Genomic DNA, 23,140 nt, shown 5'->3' with positions numbered 1-23,140 from the left:
GTCTGGTTGAGGAAGCTCTTCAGTGATTTGTTTGGACATGTGCTGGATACCACTGTGATCCTCTGCGACATCCAGAGTGGGATCATATTATCAAAGAATCTCGTGTTTCATGATCGCTCCAAGCATATAGATATCAGGTACCACTTTATCTGGGATGTGGTACAACGAGGAGCAATAAGGCTCCATCACATTGGTATTGATGAGCAGGTCATCGATATTCTAATAAAGCCCCTGGGGAGGGCCAAGTTCTTGGCCTTCCAAGAACGACTTGGAATCGTGGAAAGACCCTCTTATGAGGGTCTTGTATGAGATGGACATTGAGCTCTGGGAGCTCCGGGGGCTTGGGGTACTTCTTGGAGCGATGAGCATCCATAGGGTGAGTGGTTCAGCCTTCCCCTAGTGGTTTGTTGTGTACAAGGTGAGTGGTTCAGCCTTCTCCTGTGATACCCCTTGGTGGCATATAGGCAGGATGAGTAGTTCATCTTTCTCCTACTAAGACATCCTACCCATGCAGTCTGGGACTCATGGGAAGTACCTCTCATCTGGCCAATGAGTGGGGAAATGAGGATAAGGACCATAGTACTACCGATGGATGCATTGTGTACTACCGTGCTCCCTATGCTAGGTTGACCGATATTGATCTGGGATCAATTGGAACTGACTTCGGGTCAGTAAGAGTGGTATGAAACATTCTCTTTTGATTGGAACTGACTTCGGGTCAATAAGAGCGGTATGACACATTCTCCTTTGATTGGGACTGACTTCGGGTCAGTAGAGAATGGTATGATACACTCTCGATCACTTCTTAAAATTTCAATAGAGTAGAGCAATGCAAAGCAGTGCATTGATGGAAGAGATAGTACATATTCACGGGGGCTTCACTGGGGGAGCAATATCATACCACATGCGTTCATATTGGTGGATATTTATTGAGGAAAAAATGACATAATATATTGGGGGATATATAGGGGGTAAAGGGTTTTTATATTGGCAAATATAAAAAATGGAGCTTAAAGTTAACGAAAAAATATAAAGGGGTATAAAAAAATTTAATGAAAAAATGGATACCTACAATATCTAGTGAAAGTAGGGTTTTTCTAAATTGGGAAGTTGTATTGGGTTCATATTGGTAGGGGGTTAAATAATGTGATTTTTAGAGGGATTCTCCAATATGTAGTCAAATTAAGGGTATTGTTTAATATGCCACGAATGCACGTGATATGTCAGAGGTTCACTTAGTGAATCCCCCGTGTACATATTGGCAGATGGATTAGCAGATGGAGTTCTCCCTAGTTGAGAGGAAGTGTTCAAATTGGCAACTAGGGCCAAACTCCACATGGTTCATCTTATTTATGACAACTAATATTTTTCTTGAATTCCTCTCTTCGAGAGATGTAGGATTGATCTAAAGATCATCTGATTTTGGCATGTGGAAATGAAGTTATGAATTTATTTTGATTATAGTCAAATTATCAAAGTCGGCCAGCAAACTTATGTAGGCTCAGAAGCCCAACAATCACGTCTATTCATCCTCAATGTTGAATATAAATAGAAGGTGACTTAGCCTCATTTGGACACACTCATCTTCACACTTCTCTCTCTCTCTCTCTTCATTGATTAGGTACGCATTTCTGGGCCTCTCTCTCTCCACATGTTCGAAATTTCAGGAGACCGAATTTCTGGATAGTTTGACCAAACGTTGACCAGCTTGCATTGACCTCCTTTGACTGCATTTTTTGAAGGCTATCTCTATTTGGGCAGGGCACATTTTTGGACACATAAATCGAGGCTAAACATTGATTATTGACCAGCGTTGACTATAGCTAGCGCTGACCGCAGGTGGGTTGTTTTACCAGACGTTGACTACACTGAATTTCACTGTTTTGAGGGTTGTTTTATCTTGTTGTTTGGAGGCCAAAGTTTACTGAAGTTGACTAATTTACTGAGGGTCAAATATTCCATGTTGACCAGTGTTGACTTTTCTAGTTAGTGCTCTTTTGTTGCTGTTATAAATTATCAGATTTGTAAATTGTACTATATCTCTCTATTGAACTATTGAAGACTAAAAGAAGATTTGATCAAGGGTTTCCCCACATTGGGGTTTGTCCCTGGCTGGTGCCACATCTTATGTCCTCTTGTCTTGGTTTGTCTTCTACTGTTTATGTTTATGTTCTATCTGCATTTTATTATCATGTTGATGTGATTGCTAATCTAAATATTGATACTGGGCTAATAAAGAAATTGAAGTAAATTTGCTCTAAAGCATAGAACATACCATTATTGCCTAAAATTAACAACTATCCATTCCAATGCTTCCAATTCAGGCCGACCAAGGAGTGTCATAGCCCTATGGCTCCCGGGATTTCCAACTCCCTAAGGAGTCTCCACATACCCTGTAGGATTCACATCGAGGAAACCTACCCCGTTACCCCAAATCCACCTAAGATCGAAAGGGTGCTCATGTGACATGGTCACACCCTTCTCCCCTTCTAGGAGTCCAATCACCAAAACACAGGTCAACATTATGGAACAGAATGATGGATTACATTAAAACTCTGACTTTTATGTGCATATCCTTTTTTTAACGAGTCGCACTCAAGGAAGTCACTTTAATGACTTGGGATAAAACACATGCACTTTTGACTTCAAGGTTATTTTATTAATAGGCTAATCCCACCAAGCTTAAGCCTCTCATCAGTTGGCTCTTTGATCTAGATCTTTTAATTTCAAGGATGCATTTAGAATTGTATATAAAAGAGCATATTAACCAAGTAACTTAACACATGAAAAAAACAGAAATCATAAAACCACCATGAGATCAAAGGCACACAAATGATTTGATTACGGAGTTCACCCAATGTGTGCTACGTCTCTGGGCCCTGCTCAAAGTGGGGAGGCCTTCTTTCATTAAGTGGCATCAAAGAAATCATTTATAAGCAACTTTACAAAAATGACCCTTATACCTCCAATTCAGATGATGACCTAAAAATGCAAAGCTCAAATGCAAAAATCGACATCACCACTGAATTCATGTCACAAAATCGTATAAAAATGACTATAAATTTGTCTAATTTTGACTCTTCAGCATCTCTAAGATACCTTTGCTCATGGTTCCACCGGCCCTGGCCGCTCCTGGTTCTGCTCTGCTCCTCCACCATCAATCCCCTAGGAAAATGATTTAATCTCTTACATAAAAAAGTGGGCGGAAATTACCAACCAAGGGTCGTTGGCCCGTTGGTGAGTGTCGGCAGATTTGGTGGGGGCAGACAAGGTTCATACCCCGCCCACCCCAAATATGGTGCATTGTTTTGATTTGTTTAACGTTGGTAGTTAACATGATTCGAATGTCACATATAATATGGCAAACGGTTAAACGTTGTGGACACAGTTTTGGAACCGCCTGAGTGGCGGTCGGGCGAGTTCAAGCTTCGTTGGTTCCTTCCACGCAGCACCTTTGTAATGGTGACACAGGAGATCAATTGAACAGCAACCAGGCCCACGTTGACTTTCCCTTTTTGCACAGGCGCTTCACTCTATGCCGTTGATCAAAGTGTGTTGGATCCAATGGTTCACAATGATATCGGCTAGGGAACTTGCACGACACTTAACCGCCCTTACGGAGCCGATATGGTTTATAAACTCTTGGTCTATAAGAGTTCGGGTCCGGATTTGAGATTATCGTCTGATCATCTTAAAACTCGATATCCATTGGATAACGAAGTCCATCAAATCCTACAGCTAGCAGTTCTTCAACTAACACACAGGTTAAAAACAGGCCTAACCCTGTCGTTGACTATGACGTAAGCAGTTGAAATTTAGATCAATGGTTAGGATGGAGTACGGGCCTTCAACCATGATCAATTATTTCCGAACTCTCCTACCCCCATCCTTAATACTAATGACCGCGATTAACACATAAACACTGAGATTACAATTAAAATATGAAAACAAGGAAAATACCCGATTTAGTTTCAGAATGCAAATACACAGAGGTAAACGAGAGTTTTCACCAGGATTAACACAGATGCACACTAAATCAAATTCCTTCAATATAATAATAGTTACAGAGTCTTGGCCCTCTCAGCTCAATTACAACAATTTAACAGACCTCTGTTTCAATCTCAAAACCCTCTCTATCACTCAACTCTCGCCTCTCACTCAAATCTCAATCATCTCAGCTAATCCCTCTTCATTACATTTTTTTCTCTTTATGAGTCGAATCCTATTCTAACTGTACTAACAACTCGATCTCTATTTTAATCATTCTAACAATCAAATCTCTATTTTCAAGCTCTATTACACACCTATGCTAAAAACTTATCCCTTAATCTAAAATAAGACAATTTCCTAACTATTACAATAATGAAGTACAGATCATTTTTGAGAGATCCAACCCTCTCGATTAAAACTAACTTTTGACCACTCAGGTCAGTGAAATTCAACTCATTTAGCCACAACATGTGAACAAACCATCACATTGTTGGCTAAGTCCAGATGTTCCTGCATCAAATGGGGTTAACATATAGCCGTTGGGCAGAGTCCGGGTCAACCGCAGCCCTGGCCCATTGTATTTTGTTTTATATATAATATACAATGTCATTGAGGGGTGACGACTTGCCACGCCATATATATATATATATAAACAATATAGTAAAAAATCTTCTGCTAAAAAAAAGGGATATTAGACAAATTAAGTAGGCAAATCATTCACCTGTTCCGACCACCGGATTTTTTGCACTGAGATTCTGCCAATTTGTTGCCTCATTAGTCTATCACTTGTCCAAGTTTGACCAGAACTTTGACCAGTTATAACTTGAGCATATGAACTTGGGTTTGAGTGTCATTTGCACCGTTGGAATCAGAGCGAATAGCACTACGATCAGGTCCTAGTTTCACTTCCATATGATGATTTTGATTTTTGAGCTATTTTAAGGCCACTTGTATTTATGGATCCTCCTAGATCACTCTTTGCCCACTTTCCACTTGTCAAATCCTATTACTCTCTTGTCTAACTCAGTTCATAGCAATGATGTATTTTATTAGTAATAGTGTGATTACATGTTTACATAGCTAGGCTTGTTGGTCTTTTAGCACATAGGCTCATTGATCTAAAATCACATAGGCACTTTGGCCTCAAAACATATATATACATAGGCACATTGGCCTAAAACAAATATATACATGGGCATGTAGGCCCCAAAATATTTCTTAGCTTGCTAGCCTAATCATGACATGTACAATACACATAGGGGCCATCCATGGGGTGTTACAATTATGTGGATTATGAATGGGTAGTGGATATGGATAGAAGGAGATCTACAAGTGGATGCATGTTTTGGTTGTTTGTGGAGCAGTGAGTTGGATAAGTAAGCGATAAGTTGGGGTAATTTTATCCACTCCAAAGTCACAGTATGCAAGCAATTATTCATTCTTGCACGAAGACCATTTGGCTTATGAATCTATGTTTAGAAGTAGGTATAAGTTAGAGAGCTTTTACAATTCAATGTGATAATAACAATGTTATTTGTTTGTCTAAGAACTCAACATTTCATGCACGAGAATGCATATCTAGATATCCTATACCATTTCATTAGTGACATGGTAGAGGATGCAAGAGAAAGTTGACACTTGCAGAAAGTTGTAAAGAGTCCACTAGACCTAACAATAAACTCATATTTTGATACATTTTCCCTTGTACTCTTGCAAGGTATATGACAAGTGGAAGAATGTTGGGCAAGGTGTGTCATACAACTTGTAGAGTTATAGTGGAGCAACGAACCTTGTGTATAATGGAGAAGAGAATATTGCACTATTGTAGCTAATAACCTTGTAGGGTTAGAGGTGAAGATGGGGACGGGGGCGAGAGGTTAACCCTAGCTGCTTGGTCCCTGTTTCCTTCCTCTTTTCTTCTTTGGCCATGAGTTTTCCTTTGCAGGTGATGATTGTTGCTCTCCAGGTTCAGTTTTTTTGTGGAGTTTCCAAGGGGATGGAGCTCATCAGGGCTCTATTTCGTGCCTTCTCCAATTGGATTTGTTCTTTGGTCACCTTCTCATCATCTATGAGGTTTCTCAGGGCTCCTTTTGCTGACCTTTGTGGCCTCCCTGCCACTGCGAAGGGTTTTTTCCAGGTTTGTGGGAGGTGCTTCATGGATGGGGTCGTCTTCTGCGACTTCCTCCTCGGTGAAGCATTGAGGGGATGGGGTTATAAACACTCTTTTGTGCCTTTTCACATTCTCTCGATGGCTTTGACCATGCTCCAGGGTTTGTGGTCTACATTCGAGGTCTTCGTGGCCTTCTTTGTTAATCTTGGGCCCAATTTTTTGCAGTCTTGTTGTTGTTGGTGGTTTGCTTTTTATTTGATCTCCCTTGGGGACTCTGGAGGGCCTCCACGCCACTAGTTTTTTTATTGTTTTTAGAATGTTTGTGGCTAGTGTGCCAAATATTAGATTGATAGGCTTATTGTTTGCCCATGGCCTATGTGCCAGATTTTATCTTGACAGGCTTGTGTGTCAATGTTCGAATAGGGCTTTAGGGTTTTGTTATATGGGTTTTTTTCTAGCTCCCACTTGATAGTTTAAATTTGTAATAGAGAAGGTTGCCCTGGTTGCATACACACTCAATGTGTCTACAAAGTACAATTTTTATTCCCTAATTATCATAGTAAAAATTACAAGTTTTTTCTCAAAAAAAGAAAAAAAAAAAAACCTTGTAGGGTTGTAGTGGAGAAAAGAATATTTTAGGTGTTGTAGTGGAAGATAGAATAATCTAGATAAGTGGCAAGGAATAACTTGTTGGTGGTTTCCAACAAGTAGAAATGGAAAACTATAAATGGTATAAAACCATCCCTAATTATCATAATAAAAATTAAGGATTATAACGTTGTAGGGTTGTAGTGGAGAAAAGAATAGTGTAGGTGTTGTAGTGGAAGATAGAATAATGTAGATAAGTGGCAAGGAATAACTTGTTGGTAGTTTCCAACAAGTAGAAATGGAAAACTATAAATGGTATAAAACCATCCCTAATTATCATAATAAAAATTAAGGATTTTTTCTTTGGAAAAAAATAATAATAATTTTGTAGGGTTGTAGTGGAGAAAAGAGTATTGTAGGTGTTGTAATTGAAGGTAGAATAATGTAGATAAGTGGCATGGAATAATTTGTTGGTGGTTTCCAACAAGTAGAAATGGAAAATCATAAATGGTATATGGGTTTATTTATGCCTATTTATTTATTGCTAGTTTGAGAGGAAAAGCTATAATGATTTTTATTTCACTGACATGTTGCCAAGATTTATGTAGAATTATGTTACTATTTAATACTCTTGTTGAAAGGGTAGAGACTCTCTATTTTAACCATTTTACTGAATAATATATTGAGTGTATTTTAGAGAAGGGTTGTTTTTCTAATGTAAGTGTTTTTCGTATTATGTTATTTATGGTTTGACGTGTATTTCCTATCTTTGCAATTATTTTGTTTTTTAATTTCTGCACATTCTTCTCTCATAGATTAAGATTATTGTAAAAAGTGTATTCCACACCTAGGCTTTCTTTCATGAATTAACCCTCTTTCCGTGACAATAAGAGCACCTATAGGCCCTTGGGTTTTTTTGGCATAACATAAATTGTATGATTTGAGTTCAAAATGGAGTTTTAAAGGTTGTTTTTGAGGTGGTGTGTTAGAATTGCCCAAATTGAGGTTATAAGGTTTTATAGGCCCTTGGGTTTTCTTTGGCATAACATAAATTGTATGATTTGAGTTCAAAATGGAGTTTTAAATGTTGTTTTTGAGGTGGTGTGTTAGAATTGCCCAAATGGAGGTTATAAGGTTTTATTAGGTAATCCACATTATAAGTTTTTCTTAGGTTGATTAGGGTAATTTAAATATATTTTGTAGTCACATAGATTGAAGTGACAACAATTCTCCATAACTTTATGTCAAAGTTAATAATGTTTGTAGTTTAATAAAAAGTTTATTGAGTTAGTTCATGATCTTTTTATGTCAGGGTTAGTAATGTTTGTAGTTTAATAAAAAGTTTATTGAATTAGTTCATGATCTTTTTATGTCAGGGTTAGTAATGTTTGTAGTTTAATAAAAAAATTATTGAATTAGTTCATGATCTTCTTATAAGTATTTGTTGAAGCCATGATGAGCCTTTAAAAAAAATAGAATGTTAGATAGAAAATTAGAGTGGTGTTGACTAAGCAAATTGGGGTGATAGGGTTGTCAAAATTTTGGAGAAAAACGATATCAAGAATTATGCCAAATTCCAAAACCAGTTAAAAATAAAAAGATTCAACATAAATATATATATATATGAAATTTAATAATAAAATTCAACATATATATATGAAATTTAATAATTTAAATTTGTTATATCACTTGAAAAATATAGTATACTATTGAAAATATTAATGTCCATCAGCTTTACCTTTGCAATGTTTTTTTATATACAATTACATTTAATATAATTATTAAAATTTGTAACTGGTAAAAAAGTTAAAATTGATTAATTGCATGTAATATACTTGTTAAGTTTTGTAACCAGTAAAAAAAGTTAAAATTAGTGATGAAATGTGTGGAGAAACAGTTAAATAAAGTTTCGAATACCCGTGTTTTGAACGGTAATCCATGATGACTGATAATCCTACAGCAATATGTGTTTGAAGAGGCAGAATATATATATATTTATATACACACTGACCATTTAAATTCCAACTATTTTTCCGTATCCAGTTTCCAGTAAGAAATAAAACCATCCAAAAAAATATGCAAATCATAAGGCCAGGAAAAAATAAATTTTCATATTTGTAGTGACTTCTGCATCCTCACTGACCCGTCGCTTTGTTGGTCATAGGTTAGAGCACATTGATACAGGCTTTTCATAGACATTAAATGCACAATTGGTGGAGAGTCAATCCGAAGCATGAACAGGAAGCATCTTCATGTATAACTTCCTGTTTGAGGTATCTTTTATTGCTGGGTTGCATATCTCTTATAAGTCCTTGCCTTTAGCATGGGACTATAGTGTTCGCTTGAGCGTTGAATCCCTATTAAATTGGAATGACTAGTTTATTTAACCAATGTTTTCAAAAAAAAAATATGACTTAAAAAATGTTTTTATCCAAAATTTTAGTTTTGACGTTATTTTACTTATCCACAAAAATGTTTTATCCAAAGTTTGAAAGTCGTTTACCTATTTATTCAAAGTTTGGAACTGCAGAGGTGTTTTAAGCAATGGCTGAAAAAAGCATCCACCTTTTTATCCAACGTTTCAATCTATCCCTAGTTTTACAAATGATCTTTAATCTCACAATATAAATTTTCCAAAATCATATGTTATGTTTTATTTTTTTGCCATCTGTGTTTTTGCATGAATAGACGCCCACCTGTGTTTTGCATGAATAGACGCCCACCTGTGGTAACACATTGACATACGTCTTCACCAGGCGCCCACCTGTGGCTTGCAGCAGATATTGAATAATATCAGGGAACCATTCCAACCCTGAGCTGTAAGTGGTGGCTGTTTGTGCGTTATTTGAGTTATCAGATCCAGGAAAGATACGAGCCTAACCGAGCCAGTTTCATAACTTCCAGCAGCAATTCCAGTTAGTTGCGGTCCAGTTGTGATTGTGGGATTACTGCTTGTTGGGCGCCCAGTAACTGGTCCTGTTTACTGGTCCCGTTTTGGCCTGTGCCACCCACAAGTAGAATCTAACTTCCAGCAGCAATTCCAGTTTGGTGGGTTTCCATTAATTTCAATTATGCATTTATTTATTATTCGGCAGGTATTCCACTGCATTACAACGTAGTCTTGTTTCTTTTTGAAATAACATTTAAAAATCTTTTCTAATCTGGAGCCCGAAAAACCCATACAACTACAAAGCGGCCAGGAAGAACAATTAAAAATGAATAAACAAGGCTGAATTCTTAAAAGAAATCATTATAAATAAATTCTAAGAAACCAACAAACTTGTACTATACTGGATCGCCCTACAATACCATAACCTTCATGGACGAAGTTATTTTTCAGTAGAAAACCAAAGCAACTGAAGCTAGATAGGAATTGATCGTTTGTTTCTTTAGAGCACTAATTGCATTGCATTGATTATTTGTTTGCAACATCAACAAATATCGTTCTCGTTAGATGATTGAGCCATATAACGATGTATACGTATGCAATTATGATATAACCAGCCAGCCTTGCAGGAATTATTTCAAACAGATCAAGCACGGCCTTTCCAAAGGTTTCAACGGGCAAAATCCCTGCTGATAACGTGGAGAGCATTAAGCCTTGCCACCCATTGGCAACCAGGAAATTGCATCGTTTAACCGCCATTAAATGGCCTTTGCAACCTCCCTCGGATCCCCGACCTGTCTTTTGTCATAAAAACCCTCTTTCATCGCTACCTCTGCCAATAATGGATCGTCCACACTGTCTGCGCACATATTTAAACAGTACGTGAAAGAAATGAAAATATGACTAATTAAGTATTTCTATATATATAATATCCATAACACAAAGAAAAATAGAATAAAATAAGATTTAGATTTACAAATACAGGGTTTATATGGTTACCATTTATTCGACAAATAAGATTTATATTTACAAATACACGGTTTATATGGTTAACATTTATTTTGTTGTCGAGGAATAAGAATAGAAATCATGGGCATTTAGAGACTTGTTTTAGAAACTTGTTTCCCAATCCCCACCATTCGGATCCTTGAGCCACTATTACCTATTCATAAGCCACTATTACTTATTAGTAAGTTAGAGTTTATCGTTCTTCATGTGGACCTTCGTTTGGGAAGGTAAGTAAAAAAATACAAGCGGTAGCAGAAGTCATGCATCTTCTTTTCCCAAACCAATTCGAAGGTACATGATAAGATGGAGACAAATGGAATGCACATGAGTTCCCGAGTTCCCTATTGTAAGGGCATCCAGGTATTGTAAGGGAATCCAGGTAGTGAAGTACATGCAAGAGGGCGCCCACGCGTGGCCAGATTCATGTCCGAGGGTTGTTGACTGGAATACGATGCTAACTTGTTTAGTCTCTTATGTTGATGTTTAGACTGGACTACAACCATCAGCTGTGAGAGTAATGAGAGGTTCCATAGTACCTCCTGTGTCATTCGTCACATGTTTTGAATCAACTAACAAAAAGAGACCTCTTGAAAATAATGGACTTGTTGGTGCTCATAAACCATCTAATGTTAAAGGTAGCTGGAATAAGAAAATCAAAGCAGCTCCACTGGTATTGTGGTGCTGAAACTCCTATTTCGGGAAAACCTAAAGAATGAACTAAAACACAGCCTATTGAAGACAATCCATGCGAGACATGAATTGACTGGGTTGCATCTATTATCGTCGTCAAATCGTCATCAAACACAACTTTTATTTTTGTTGACTGAAATGTGATGCTATCTGTTTTATTCTTTATTCTTTAATGTTGACACTGGATTACTGCCTTCCTTCATCTACGAGGATGATGCCACCTTTAGCTAATTACAAATTCTAAATAGTTATATAGTCATCGCATAGTACATATTTCCGCGTGCTTTTGTATTAATTCAGAGTTGAATGATGCCACCTTTAGCTAATTACAAATTCCAAATAGTTATATAGTCATCACATAGTACATATTGCCGCCTGGTTTTGTATTAATTTAGAGTATTGGTATTGTGATTTAATAGAGTATTTTCAAATCTACGAACTAACAACATTTGCAAATTTGCCGGTATTTCTTTGGGCATAACTTCCTTAATGTTATTAAAATCAACAATATCTTGGATCTTAGATTAACATTATTGATAGAACCCCAGTGTGATGGGTTGGTAGTTGTACCTTTTGGCTAGCCGTAAGCAATTGCTTCTTGGATCTTAGATTAGCATTCTTGATAGAACCCCAACATGATGGGTTGCTAGTTGTACTTTTGGGTCGTTGTAAGCAATTCCTGCTCGAGGTGATGAATGCAATGGAATAATGATTATTACCTTATCAATAATGAAGCGAAGCTTAGTTTTGGAGGCCACAACTAGTATACTAATGGAATTTTTAATGTTTTTCTTGCATCTCTGCAAGCTGTGCTTATGGTCATGACTCCAAAACATCATGTAAAAATCGCAATTGCGCCTCCTTGTTTTACTGTAGAAACTTTCCAGATTTTCTGTAGAGTTTTCAAGGATTTTCTCCCAAGATTGAGCTCTATTAGGTCACAACATTAGGCCACAACTAGTATACTAATGGAACTTTTAATGTTTTTCTTGCATCTCTGCAAGCTCTGCTTATGGTCATGACTCCAAAACATCATGTAAAAATCGCAATTGCCCCTCCTTGTTTTACTGTAGAAACTTTCCAGATTTTCTGTATTGAGTTTTCAAGCATTTTCTCCCAAGATTGAGCTCTATTAGGTCACAACATTAGGATCTATTTATGCTCTTTGGAGTATTTTGAGTTGTGATATTTGCATGTAACTCTTGTAATCTTACAACTTAACCAAACTACTTTCTTTTCTGAATATAAAAAGAAACTACTTTCTTTATTGATAAAAGTAATTTAAAGAAATGATGTAAATATTTGATGCACAATTGATTGATAAAAGAAAATCATATACCCAACTGGTTGTACTGCAAAGAGCAAACTTTCTTTGGTTCGGGTACTAAGTTTGAGTGGTAGTTATTTTTCTAAGATAGCCCAGTACTTCCACTTGGCCTCATCCCTTTGAAAGAAGAATGGAACTGTGTTGAATGGTTTGACAATCAATTGGGCTTACCGCTCTAATGGAATGTCCTGTAGTATCTTTTTTCGAGGAAAAAGAGGTCGTGCAGTATGTGTTTTTTTAATTGTTATTTTGTTCTTTCAAAGCTACCGGAACTGTGACAACAAAGTTTCATTCTTTTAGTGTATAGTAGCAGTTTTTTAAGGTATTAGTTCTTCCACATGAATTAAAAATTCATTAACAATTCATGTTTACAATATTAAATAGGAGATATTATTACAGATTGTTGTGTTAATTGTTATTTTGTTTACAATTATAAAATGCCAACTGTAATATACAATACATTCTCTCACTTATAAATGCCTTTCAGAAATGTTAGCAGTTTTAGTTGGCCATCCTCATACTTTCCAATGCCGGGAATATCTCTTCAGGTCACTTTAAATATTTTAATATATATTTTTGCAGCTTGAGGTTTGCAAAATCTAGTAAATTACCTTTCCAGGCCAGATGACAAACTCTACCTTATTTCTCTACCTTTCCAGGCCAAACTCTACCTTATTTCTCTACCTTTCCAGGCTAGATGACAAACTCTACCTTAAAACTCTACCTTATTTCTCTACCTTTCCAGGCCAGATGACAAACTTGCTTACTCCCCTGTCAAATCGGCAGGGACTGCCGCTGCTTGTAGTTCTTGTTATTCATGGTATACACTTTCACTTACATAACTTTTCAATTGATATTATTTTTCGTTGATGGTGTGTAAACTAGTTGTTTTTAGTGAGATTTTTTGAAAGTTTTTTTGGGTGGTTTTTTTATCTAATTTTTCTATAATCTGGTCAGAATTGATTGAAATCACAAGTTTGATGGGTAATCCCTGCGCAATTGAAGTACCTTAAAAGTTTTTCAGGATGCTGAATCTATATATACGCTTAAAAAAACCAGTTTAAATAACACAAATCAAAATTTCACCTCAAATTTTTTTCCAAATCCAAAAAATCACACTAAAAACAACTCCATTTGTAAATAACTTCTCAATACTGTGCATTACGTCGTAACTCACACTTCTGTTAATAATTGTGTGTTGTAAGTTTCAGGGAAAATGTATGCATTTGGTGGAAACTCATCGCAGGTCAAGTCACCATGTAAAATGCACCTGAATGTGCCCACTAGTTAAAACGGTGTATTGAAGGAGGCAATGGAAAGCTGCGTATTTCGTAGTGGCAGCGATCGATTCCCAAGTCTATCATCGAGTTCAAGAGCACGCAGGCGCGAGGAGGAAGAGTTGGCATGGGCAGCAATAGAGAGGCTCCCCACATACGATCGTCTCAGAACTTCCATACTCAACGACCTTCTAATCAACAATCAATCAACGGGATCGAGTCACAGCCAGATTGACGTCACAAAAATTCCCCCCGAAGCTCGAAAACTACTCATCCACAGACTCGTGGGAGTAACGGACGAAGATAATGAACGCTTTCTGCTCAAACTTCGTCAACGACTCGACCGGTTCTCAACATTTTACATCCTATTACCTATTTTTGGAATTTGCTTCAGTTTATTATACTCCCAGCTATATATATAACGTCAGCATCTTGTGTTTGTGGTACTCAGAGTGGGAATTATCATACCGGAGATTGAGATCCGTTTACAAGAATTGAATGTTTCTGCGGATGTTTATGTTGGATGTCGAGCATTGCCAACATTAACTACGTGGACAGTTAATATGATCGAGGTACTTTTGAAATTTCAATTTCATAGGATCAGAATATATTCTATTATTCTTATTTTTATATAACATTTTCTACACTAAAGTGATAACATCATCTCCCAGAACTCTTAACTTATATATATTTTTTATCTCATAAACCAATGGTGTTCATTTTAATATATATATATTAGTAGCTAGACACCAAATTGGTGTATGAGACTTTGTTTATGGGACCCAGATGCTAGACATCAAATTCGTGTATTATACCCCTTTGTTTGTGGGACCAGGGACCTACTTCACCTCAGTTATTTGACTGCTCTATCTACAAAGGCATACATACTCAACCCCTTCTGGTTTTGAACCTTGACTCCTTAGAAAGAAAGACATGCTCTTAACCATTAGACCCACTCAAACTCTATGTATATATAATAAAATCTCTGACAAGTAAATTATTATACCATATATTCAAATAAATCATTATACCATATATTCAAATCTCTTGCAAATAAATTATTATACCATATATTCAAATTTTTAGTAATAACCTCTGGGTTGCATAACCCCGCCATGACTTCTTTGACAAGAAAAAATTTGCGATGTTGATCGTAGGATGCTTTGGGAATGCTTCGATTGAGTAGGACAAAGAAGAAACATGTAACTATCCTTCACAATATCGGCGGTATCGTTAAACCCAGCAGGTAAATAATTATATTGAAAGATTTTAATTTGAAATTGATGCCGCTGATCGAAGGTCTGGGTTGATTTGTGGTTTGTAAAATTGAAATGATGAAGAATGACCTTGCTTCTTGGGCCTCCTGCCTCGGGCAAGACTACTCTGCTCTTGGCACTTGCCGGAAAGCTTCAAAACACTCTTAAAGTAAGTATGCCTTCAAATCTCAATTTCGTGCTCTTATATTTACTCAACCATATCAAATCACTGTCTGAGATTTTGGTTCAGGTTGAAGGAGAAGTGAAGTATAATGGGCACGCCCTGAACGAATTCGTTCCAGAGAGGACTTCTACTTACATCAGTCAGCATGATACTCATATGGGAGAAATGACTGTTAGAGAAACTCTGAACTTTTCGTCTCGTTGTCAAGGCGTTGGTTCAAGATATGGTATTTCTTTTTCAAATTCTAAATGTTTAATGTTCATTGTGTGTGTCTCGTTGTCGATGGACTTAGCTTACCATCATGGAGTTACTTATAAAATGATACGTCGGTGAAAGTGGTAACTAGGCCTTCATTACAGACCGGGTCTTAAAATCTCTATATTCATGTGAAAATCTCCACATCATGAAAAATAACAATAATCCAACTTTCTGATCCCCATGATTAAGATCCATGCTGAATAACCGGTCTTGGCTGTAGACGCGTTGATTGAGCTTTCCAGAAGAGAGAAACAACTAGGGGTGAAACCAGATTCCGACGTTGATGTTTTCATGAAGGTATCCACTTCAAAATTGATGCAGTTCTGAATTTAGTTAATAATTTTTAAATGAAAAATGATAGGAGCTTAAATAATTGTTTTGAACTATTGAATATATATGTAGGCAACAGCAGTTGAGGGACAGGAAACCAGTGTTATGACGGACTCTGTTTTGAAAGTAAGATTCATCTTCAAATTTTACCTTTGAAATCGGGAATGGAAAGTAAATTTTCTTGGAATTCATAATCGCAATAAACTTGTTTAAATGAATTATGGCCTGATTGACAATGTCAAAATATTTGGTACAGTTTTTGGGGTTAGAGATATGCGCCGATACGATGGTAGGAGACAATATGCGGAGAGGGATTTCTGGAGGTCAAAAGAAAAGAGTCACAACAGGGGAGATGATGGTTGGAGGCGCCAAAGCTTTCATGATGGATGAAATTTCGACGGGGCTGGACAGCTCTACCACATATCAGATTGTCCGATACTTCTCCCATTTCGTTCATGTTATGAAGGCGACAATGGTGATTTCCCTGCTGCAACCTGCCCCTGAAACCTTCCAACTCTTCGACGATATAATTCTGCTCTCTGAAGGTCATATCGTGTACCAAGGACCCCGCGAATTTGTTCTGGAATTCTTCGAAAGCATGGGATTTAAATGCCCCGAGAGGAAAGGAGTTGCAGATTTCTTGCAAGAGGTAGCTGTCTAACGTTGTGGCTATCAATAGAATATAAAAATTGGAACTAGCTAAAAACAAATTTTAAAAATGTGAAAAGTAATCCAACTGGGATGTTAATGTATATATCCTAATCCCTGTACCCCTGACCTCACAGTGTGTATCCAATCTCTGGCCCTGTTAAAACATTTTTGAAGTGTCTCATAATTTTGGGGAATTTATTCATAAGGAGAAGAAATCACTTTTTAATCTATTTCATTACAATAAAAGGAGGTTCAGTGGTTTGGTTGTGATATTTTTATTTGGCTCAGTATAATTATCATATGTTTGGATTTTTTCTTTCAGTCTGAAAATATTTTTTTAGAAGTATAATGTTTTATTTTTGAAAATAAGTTTTCAATGTAATTTTTTTTTTAAATATAATGTTTTATTTTTAAAAATAATGCTGGGAACACTCCACTTAGACCCGTTCAAACTTATAATTTCAAGAAATTACCATCAAATTTAAAATAAATGAGACCAAAAAATATATTTGAAAACCAAAAGTCATAAAAATATATTTGAAAAAACCCACTCATAAAATTATATGAAATTTAAAATAAATTATACCAAAAAATATATTTGAAAAAACACAAGTCATGAAAATATATTTGAAATTACTATCAAATTTAAAATAAATTAGACCAAAAAATATATTTGAAAACCAAAAGTCATAAAAATATATTTGAAAAAACCCACTCATAAAATTATATCAAATTTAAAATAAATTATACCAAAAAATATATTTGAAAAAAAAACAAGTCATAAGAAAACCTAGTCACAAAGGATTTAGACTATAAAAAAATATTTCATTATAGTAATTCAAAATAAATTAGACCAAAAAATATATTTGAAAAAAAAAAAAATCATAAAAATATATTTGTAAAAACCCACTCATAAAAGATTTATATCAAATTTAAAATAAATTATACAAAAAAATATATTTCAAAACAAACATTTGAAGAAAACCAAGTCATAAAGGATTTAGACTACAGATTTTAAGAAAATAAATTATAATTTATGCTATTTTTTAATAAAAAAATTAAAATAAAAAACTGTTTTTTATATTTTTATAATATGAATTTATATTATTGGATAAAAACAAATTTTAATTAATTTATAATAATTTATTGATAGTTTTTAAGATCCCTTAATCGACCTATGTCATAATATTTACATTTATAGAATATTAAATAATATTTTTAGTCTATAAATATAATATTTTTAGTTTTATTAGATCTTTATAAAAGCCTTTCAAATTATTTTCTTAAATAGCTTTCTCAATACATCTTCTTAATAAAAATAGTTGAACTGCAAACATAATACGTTTTTTCACAATTTACAACATTTATAAAATCTCAATGTCTCATCCCCACTTTTGTTAAGATCATGAAACCAGGAGTAGTGGTGTCTACGTTTTTTCACAATTTACAACATTTATAAAATCTCAATGTCTCATCCCCACTTTTGTTAAGATCATGAAACCTGGAGTAGTGGTGTCTAAAAACACGAGTTTTTCCTCATTTAAATAGGCTATATTCCATATGAATACAATGGGTGAATACCATGGATCCTCATAAACCTAGAGTCCCTAAACTACCCTAACAATCCCCCCTTAAATTTGACTCCTATAGATTAATCTAGTCCTAATCACTCTATAGAAGTCCATGTAAAATACATGAACTAGTCATTGTATTTGCAAGTTAGCTAGGACACCAACACCTTTTCACGTCCATGGTTCATCAACCATCTCACATTCTCACAATCCCCCATTGTATTTGCAAGTTAGCTAGGACACCAACACCTTTTCACATCCATGGTTCATCAACCATCTCACATTTTCACGATCCCCTGCCACCTCCCCTCAAGCTATTGCCACCCTCGTACCTATCCAAGTCGTCCACTCCATAACTTAATATCTCCATGGGCCACTACACTACATGTATGTATGATCAAAGTCTTAATGGCTTACAACAACCGACCTCAAGCTAGCGTACCAGTACCTTTGTCACCCTCGTACCTATCCAAGTGGTTCATTCCTCAATTTGAGTGATCACGTCCTCCACAACACGTCTTACAACTTCATTGGGAATACACCAGCCTATGGCAATATTTCAACTTGGACCAAAAAACCTTTGGGGTGTTGGCTCTCATTACAAGTTGGCTCCTTCAATTGAGTTCAAATCATTGACTCAATCTCCATTTTCTCATTGGAAATACACCTGCCTATGGCAAGATTTCAACTTGGACCTAAAACCCTTAGGGTGTTGCCTCTCATCACAAGTTGGCTCCTTTACGAAACTTCAAATCATCGACTCCATCTCCATTTTCTCATCAATACAACCACTCCCTCACGACATATCTAGCTTTGTTATCCATACCTTGGCTTAGCCTTTCTTGTTACTCTTGAAACAACTCTACTAGGCCACTATATATTATTTTAATCAAATATTTTAAGAACTTAATAATAACAATAATATGGTAATTATCACTGGGCCTCGAGTATGCCCTAAAACTGCTTGTGCTTGGCTAAAAGCTCACCTACCTCAGATGTAAGGAAACAGGTTAATTGTCCAAGACCCAAAGGCATCTACTAGGCCACTATATATTATTTTAATCAAATATTTTAAGAACTTAATAATAACAGTAATATGGCAATTATCACTAGGCCTCGAGTATGCCTTAAAATTGTTTCTGCTTGGCTAAAAGCTCATCTACCTCAGATGTAAGGAAACAGGTTAATTGTCCAACACCCAAAAGCTTGCCCCCTTACGGACCACCAGCAGGTAATTCCAGGTGGCATGATTTCCCTTGAATAACAATGATGAATCAACCTGCATTCCCAGATAGCAGCTAGTGACCACTGTACCCACTACTGATTTGACAACTAAATTATTATAGGTTTTTCCATCATTTGGAAATAAAATAATATAGCAATTATAAGTAACATTACATTATGATGTTATGTTACAGGGTGGGCAGATTTACACATAGTTCTGTTAACAAAAGCCTCCACTTTCATAAATGGATTCCGGGATATTTATATTTTTGGTTATCTCTACTTCCACAATTGAATTCATGATCATTTGTTTGTTTATAAATCAAAGTTTGTCTGGAATATTCACAAAGCAGTTGGGCACTATGCAACTGATAAAATCTGCTCTTTTTCTTTTTGGGTGGGGGAATAGGTAACTTCGCTTAAAGACCAAGAACAGTACTGGTGTAACGGGAAGCAGGCATACCAATACGTTTCAGTGAAGGAGTTTGCACATGCATTTCAATCTTTTCACGTGGGAGCCAATCTTGCAGCGGAATTGTCAACTCCATACGACAAAACGAAATGCCATCCTGCAGCTCTCTCTACAGAAAAATACGGCTTAAGGAACGCACAACTTTTTAAAGCATGCTTTGATAGACAACTTCTACTTATGAAAAGGAATGCCTTCGTACATGTATTCAGAATATTTCAGGTAAAAAAAATGGCAAAGGATAAAAAATAATATTCTTACTATCCGAACTTATTAGAATTCCAGTCTCTATTTCTTAATTCTCAAGGATTCACTGCTTGTTTTGTCAGATATTTTCCGTTGGTACGCTGGCTATGACAATTTTTTTCCGTACAAATATGCATCACAGAAATCTGGACGATGGGTTCACTTACTTTGGGGCTCTCTTTTTGGGTCTCGTCGTGAATATGTTCAACGGAATTGCAGGAATGCCGCTGACGATTGAAAAGCTTCCTGTGTTTTACAAGCAGAGAGATTTCATGTTCTACCCTGCTTGGGCATATTCGCTTCCAATATGGATTACTGAAATTCCCTTTTCGTTCATAGAGTCTGCGGCGTGGGTTTCTCTTACGTACTATACAGTTGATTTTGCCCCTAGTCCAAGCAGGTAAAATATTGTTCACTAATGCACCAAACAGGTATTAAAATATCACTCAGTCAGAGCGTTAATGCAAATATGTGCACATATTGCACCAAGATGCAAAATATTGTTCAGTATTTTACTTAACTGCATAATTCAGTGGGGACCTCAATCCCCTGCAGAGATTCAAACCAACCCATACAAAGACAGCACCTAGACAAGAGCACTCTAGGCTTTGAAATTCACATAAACACTGTTGAATAGCACATCCGTTCAAACTCATCAACATGCAGCAATTAAACATAGACACGGGGAAATTCCTGCATTAAACTGTCTCAATTGGTCTTTCATTAAACTCGAATAATTTTACACCTGCAGTGAATCAATGGACTTCCACTGTAATTTCATTAAATCTCAAAATTATACAATATTCTCAAAACCCTTAATGGGCATACGAAACTGGAAATACGACTAAGTTCTTAGTCTCTTTTGTTCATCTACTAATCCATACCTGAAGGTCTCAGTCTCGGTTAAGGTTATATACAATGAAAATTCACTAAAAACCACACTAAAGTTTACTTCTTTGTTATCTTAGCTGACTAATTTCCTCTCTCCTCTACTTCTTCTCCTCCCCTCCTCCTCCTCCTTTCTTTCCCTTCCTATGTTATTCGTATATTCCACCCTCATCATTATTCTTCTCTTATATTTCTTCCTGAGCAGGAGCTCTGCACAGTGCGTTGGAAATGAACATATCATGGATGCTCCTTGGAATATCTCCCCTATATTAGTTTTCACACGGACAAATAAAACACTACGGCTTCATAAAATTTCTCTCCTCACTTTTAGTGCCCTCCGTGTTAACATTCAACTTGCCATTTTAAACATTGGGGATGCATCCATTCCTCTCAACCACCATTAATACATTAAAAGATCAGTTTGGGGTCTCAAACGTGCCCCGTGTTCTCAAATTGTTGTGATCTCTCGGATTTATTTGATTGCTGATGGACAACCAAATATTATGTACCATGTAGAATTTACATCAATCTCAAAGCACTTGATGTAGGGTTTCTGGATTTGAAGCAGGGCAAATATTATGCACCATGTAGAATTTGCATTGACCTTAATGCACTTGATGCGGGGCCCTTCGGCCTTTTTACTGTGAAGTCAGATACAAAGGCACTGTGTCTTTGCAAATTGCATAGTTCTTTCCATTGAAGCATTGCTGCAATGTTGATTTCAGCAATAAGGAAAAACGATGGACCAAGACCCAAGCTCTTGCACCAAACTCTCCAAGTAAACAGAAAGCACTACCTTGTGTCAAGGCCATTGGATACTATCAACATTTTGTTGTTGTGTCCTGACACACACAGGCACACCAAGTCAACATGCATAAATGTAGCTTCATACCTCTTCTTTTTCTTCCCCTTGACCAGATATAGTTCATTTTCTTCGTCCTCATTCTCAGTATTATTTTCAATATTTTCTTAGACTCTTGGATAACTGTATGTCCTATGTCTTTTGCTATCATCCATGTCCTCACCAACTCCATAAATTTTAAGGAATAATCCAATTCCTCAACAGTTCTACCAATGAATCCAAATGTGCTTTTCATCATTTCTATTACTACCATCATTATTCTCCCTTTACAAGTAGGGATAAACATGCCAGCTTTCTTATTACAACCTTCCTTATTACAGGTAGCTTTGGATGTGTTGTTGAAATCATCCTATGTAACCACCAATGAACTCTTTGGATGTGTTGTTGAAATCATCCTATGTAACCACCAATGAACTCCTACTTCCATCAACACCACCTTACTTCGCTTTTCCAATAAACGCTTCCCTCCTTTGTCACACTTTGACTGCACTCTTGCTTTCCACACACAACCTTGCATACGCTACCTTCTACGACATCTTTTTAAATCTGCATCATGTATCGTCAATGCTAAATAATTAAATAAGTTAAATCTACATGTTCCGTCAACAATCTTGTTATCTTTGCCTCCATTTCATTTGTAGCTTTTTTCATTAAGATTTTTTCCTTCATTATAACTGTAACAACAATCGTGCCATCCCCATCCTTCTTCTGTCCATCCCCACCATGCCACCTTTTTGTCACATTCATACTCCATGAATATAAAATTCTTCACTACTCGAATTCCTAATGGGATCATTTTCAAGTTTGCTCTCAACTCTCAAAATTCCCAAAGTCAAGTCTTCTCCTCAATTCTCTTATAATATTCTCCAACATTATTAGCAGCTTCTCAACATCAACTACAACATTCTTTATGGGTAGAAGTTCTTTATTTACCCTTTCTCTTTCATTTCCTCTTGAATTAACTTCGTTTCTATGCTGACCGGACTCTTCTTCTTCCAAATAGTTTTTTCCTATCAAACATTGTTTCAAGTTCAATTTATTTTACAACTTCACTTGCTTAGATTCACATATAACAACATTTTGATTTCCAGTTCATCTTCAAAATTTTCTTTATTTTATACAGCAAAAGGGCCACCTTCTTCTTCTTCACTTGTAGCATTGATAAGCTACTTCTTCTTTCATTAGCACCTCCACAATTGTAACAAACATGAAAATCATCAACATAAGCAATTTCCCTCAAAGCATGCCCTCCAAAGGCCTCGTGTTTTGGTTCACAATTAATGATATCTACATCAATACTTTTTGTGTTTTTTACACTTGGGGA

At 36.2% G+C, this 23,140-nt stretch overlaps 1 protein-coding gene and 1 long non-coding RNA gene across 5 annotated transcripts in view; one reads left to right on the top strand and one right to left on the bottom strand.

The window, feature by feature from the left end:
- The window catches only part of LOC149192920 (ABC transporter G family member 39-like), a 190,412-nt gene that overhangs the window by 76,043 nt on the left and 91,229 nt on the right, over positions 1 to 23,140 (top strand). For 2 of the 4 annotated variants that reach the window (XM_089404736.1, XM_089404739.1), the window contains exons 2-11: positions 13,812 to 14,223; positions 14,329 to 14,449; positions 15,035 to 15,123; positions 15,218 to 15,302; positions 15,384 to 15,543; positions 15,796 to 15,872; positions 15,978 to 16,031; positions 16,162 to 16,554; positions 19,761 to 20,042; positions 20,150 to 20,466. In XM_089404736.1, the coding sequence (XP_089260862.1) occupies positions 13,913 to 14,223; positions 14,329 to 14,449; positions 15,035 to 15,123; positions 15,218 to 15,302; positions 15,384 to 15,543; positions 15,796 to 15,872; positions 15,978 to 16,031; positions 16,162 to 16,554; positions 19,761 to 20,042; positions 20,150 to 20,466 (1,889 nt within the window). In that variant the 5' untranslated portion in view covers positions 13,812 to 13,912. Of the gene's footprint in view, positions 1 to 8,939; positions 8,962 to 9,495; positions 9,737 to 13,811; positions 14,224 to 14,328; positions 14,450 to 15,034; positions 15,124 to 15,217; positions 15,303 to 15,383; positions 15,544 to 15,795; positions 15,873 to 15,977; positions 16,032 to 16,161; positions 16,555 to 19,760; positions 20,043 to 20,149; positions 20,467 to 23,140 lie in introns of those variants that run through there. The other 2 variants (XM_089404738.1, XM_089404737.1) reach the window with 2 other exon arrangements.
- LOC149192921 (uncharacterized) overlaps positions 9,862 to 23,140 on the bottom strand; it is a 48,057-nt gene continuing 34,778 nt past the window's right edge. The window contains exon 2 of the long non-coding RNA XR_016254398.1: positions 9,862 to 10,434. This is a non-coding gene — a long non-coding RNA (uncharacterized LOC149192921). The remainder of the gene's footprint in view (positions 10,435 to 23,140) is intronic.

The sequence above is a fragment of the Pinus tabuliformis genome, chromosome 2_2 (assembly GCF_031772625.1).
Source record: "Pinus tabuliformis cultivar Carrire ecotype Pingquan chromosome 2_2, CPIR1, whole genome shotgun sequence".
NCBI classification, from domain to species: Eukaryota; Viridiplantae; Streptophyta; class Pinopsida; order Pinales; family Pinaceae; genus Pinus; species Pinus tabuliformis.
Note: the sequence above shows the minus strand (reverse complement) of the source record. Positions and strands in the feature narration are given on the sequence as shown.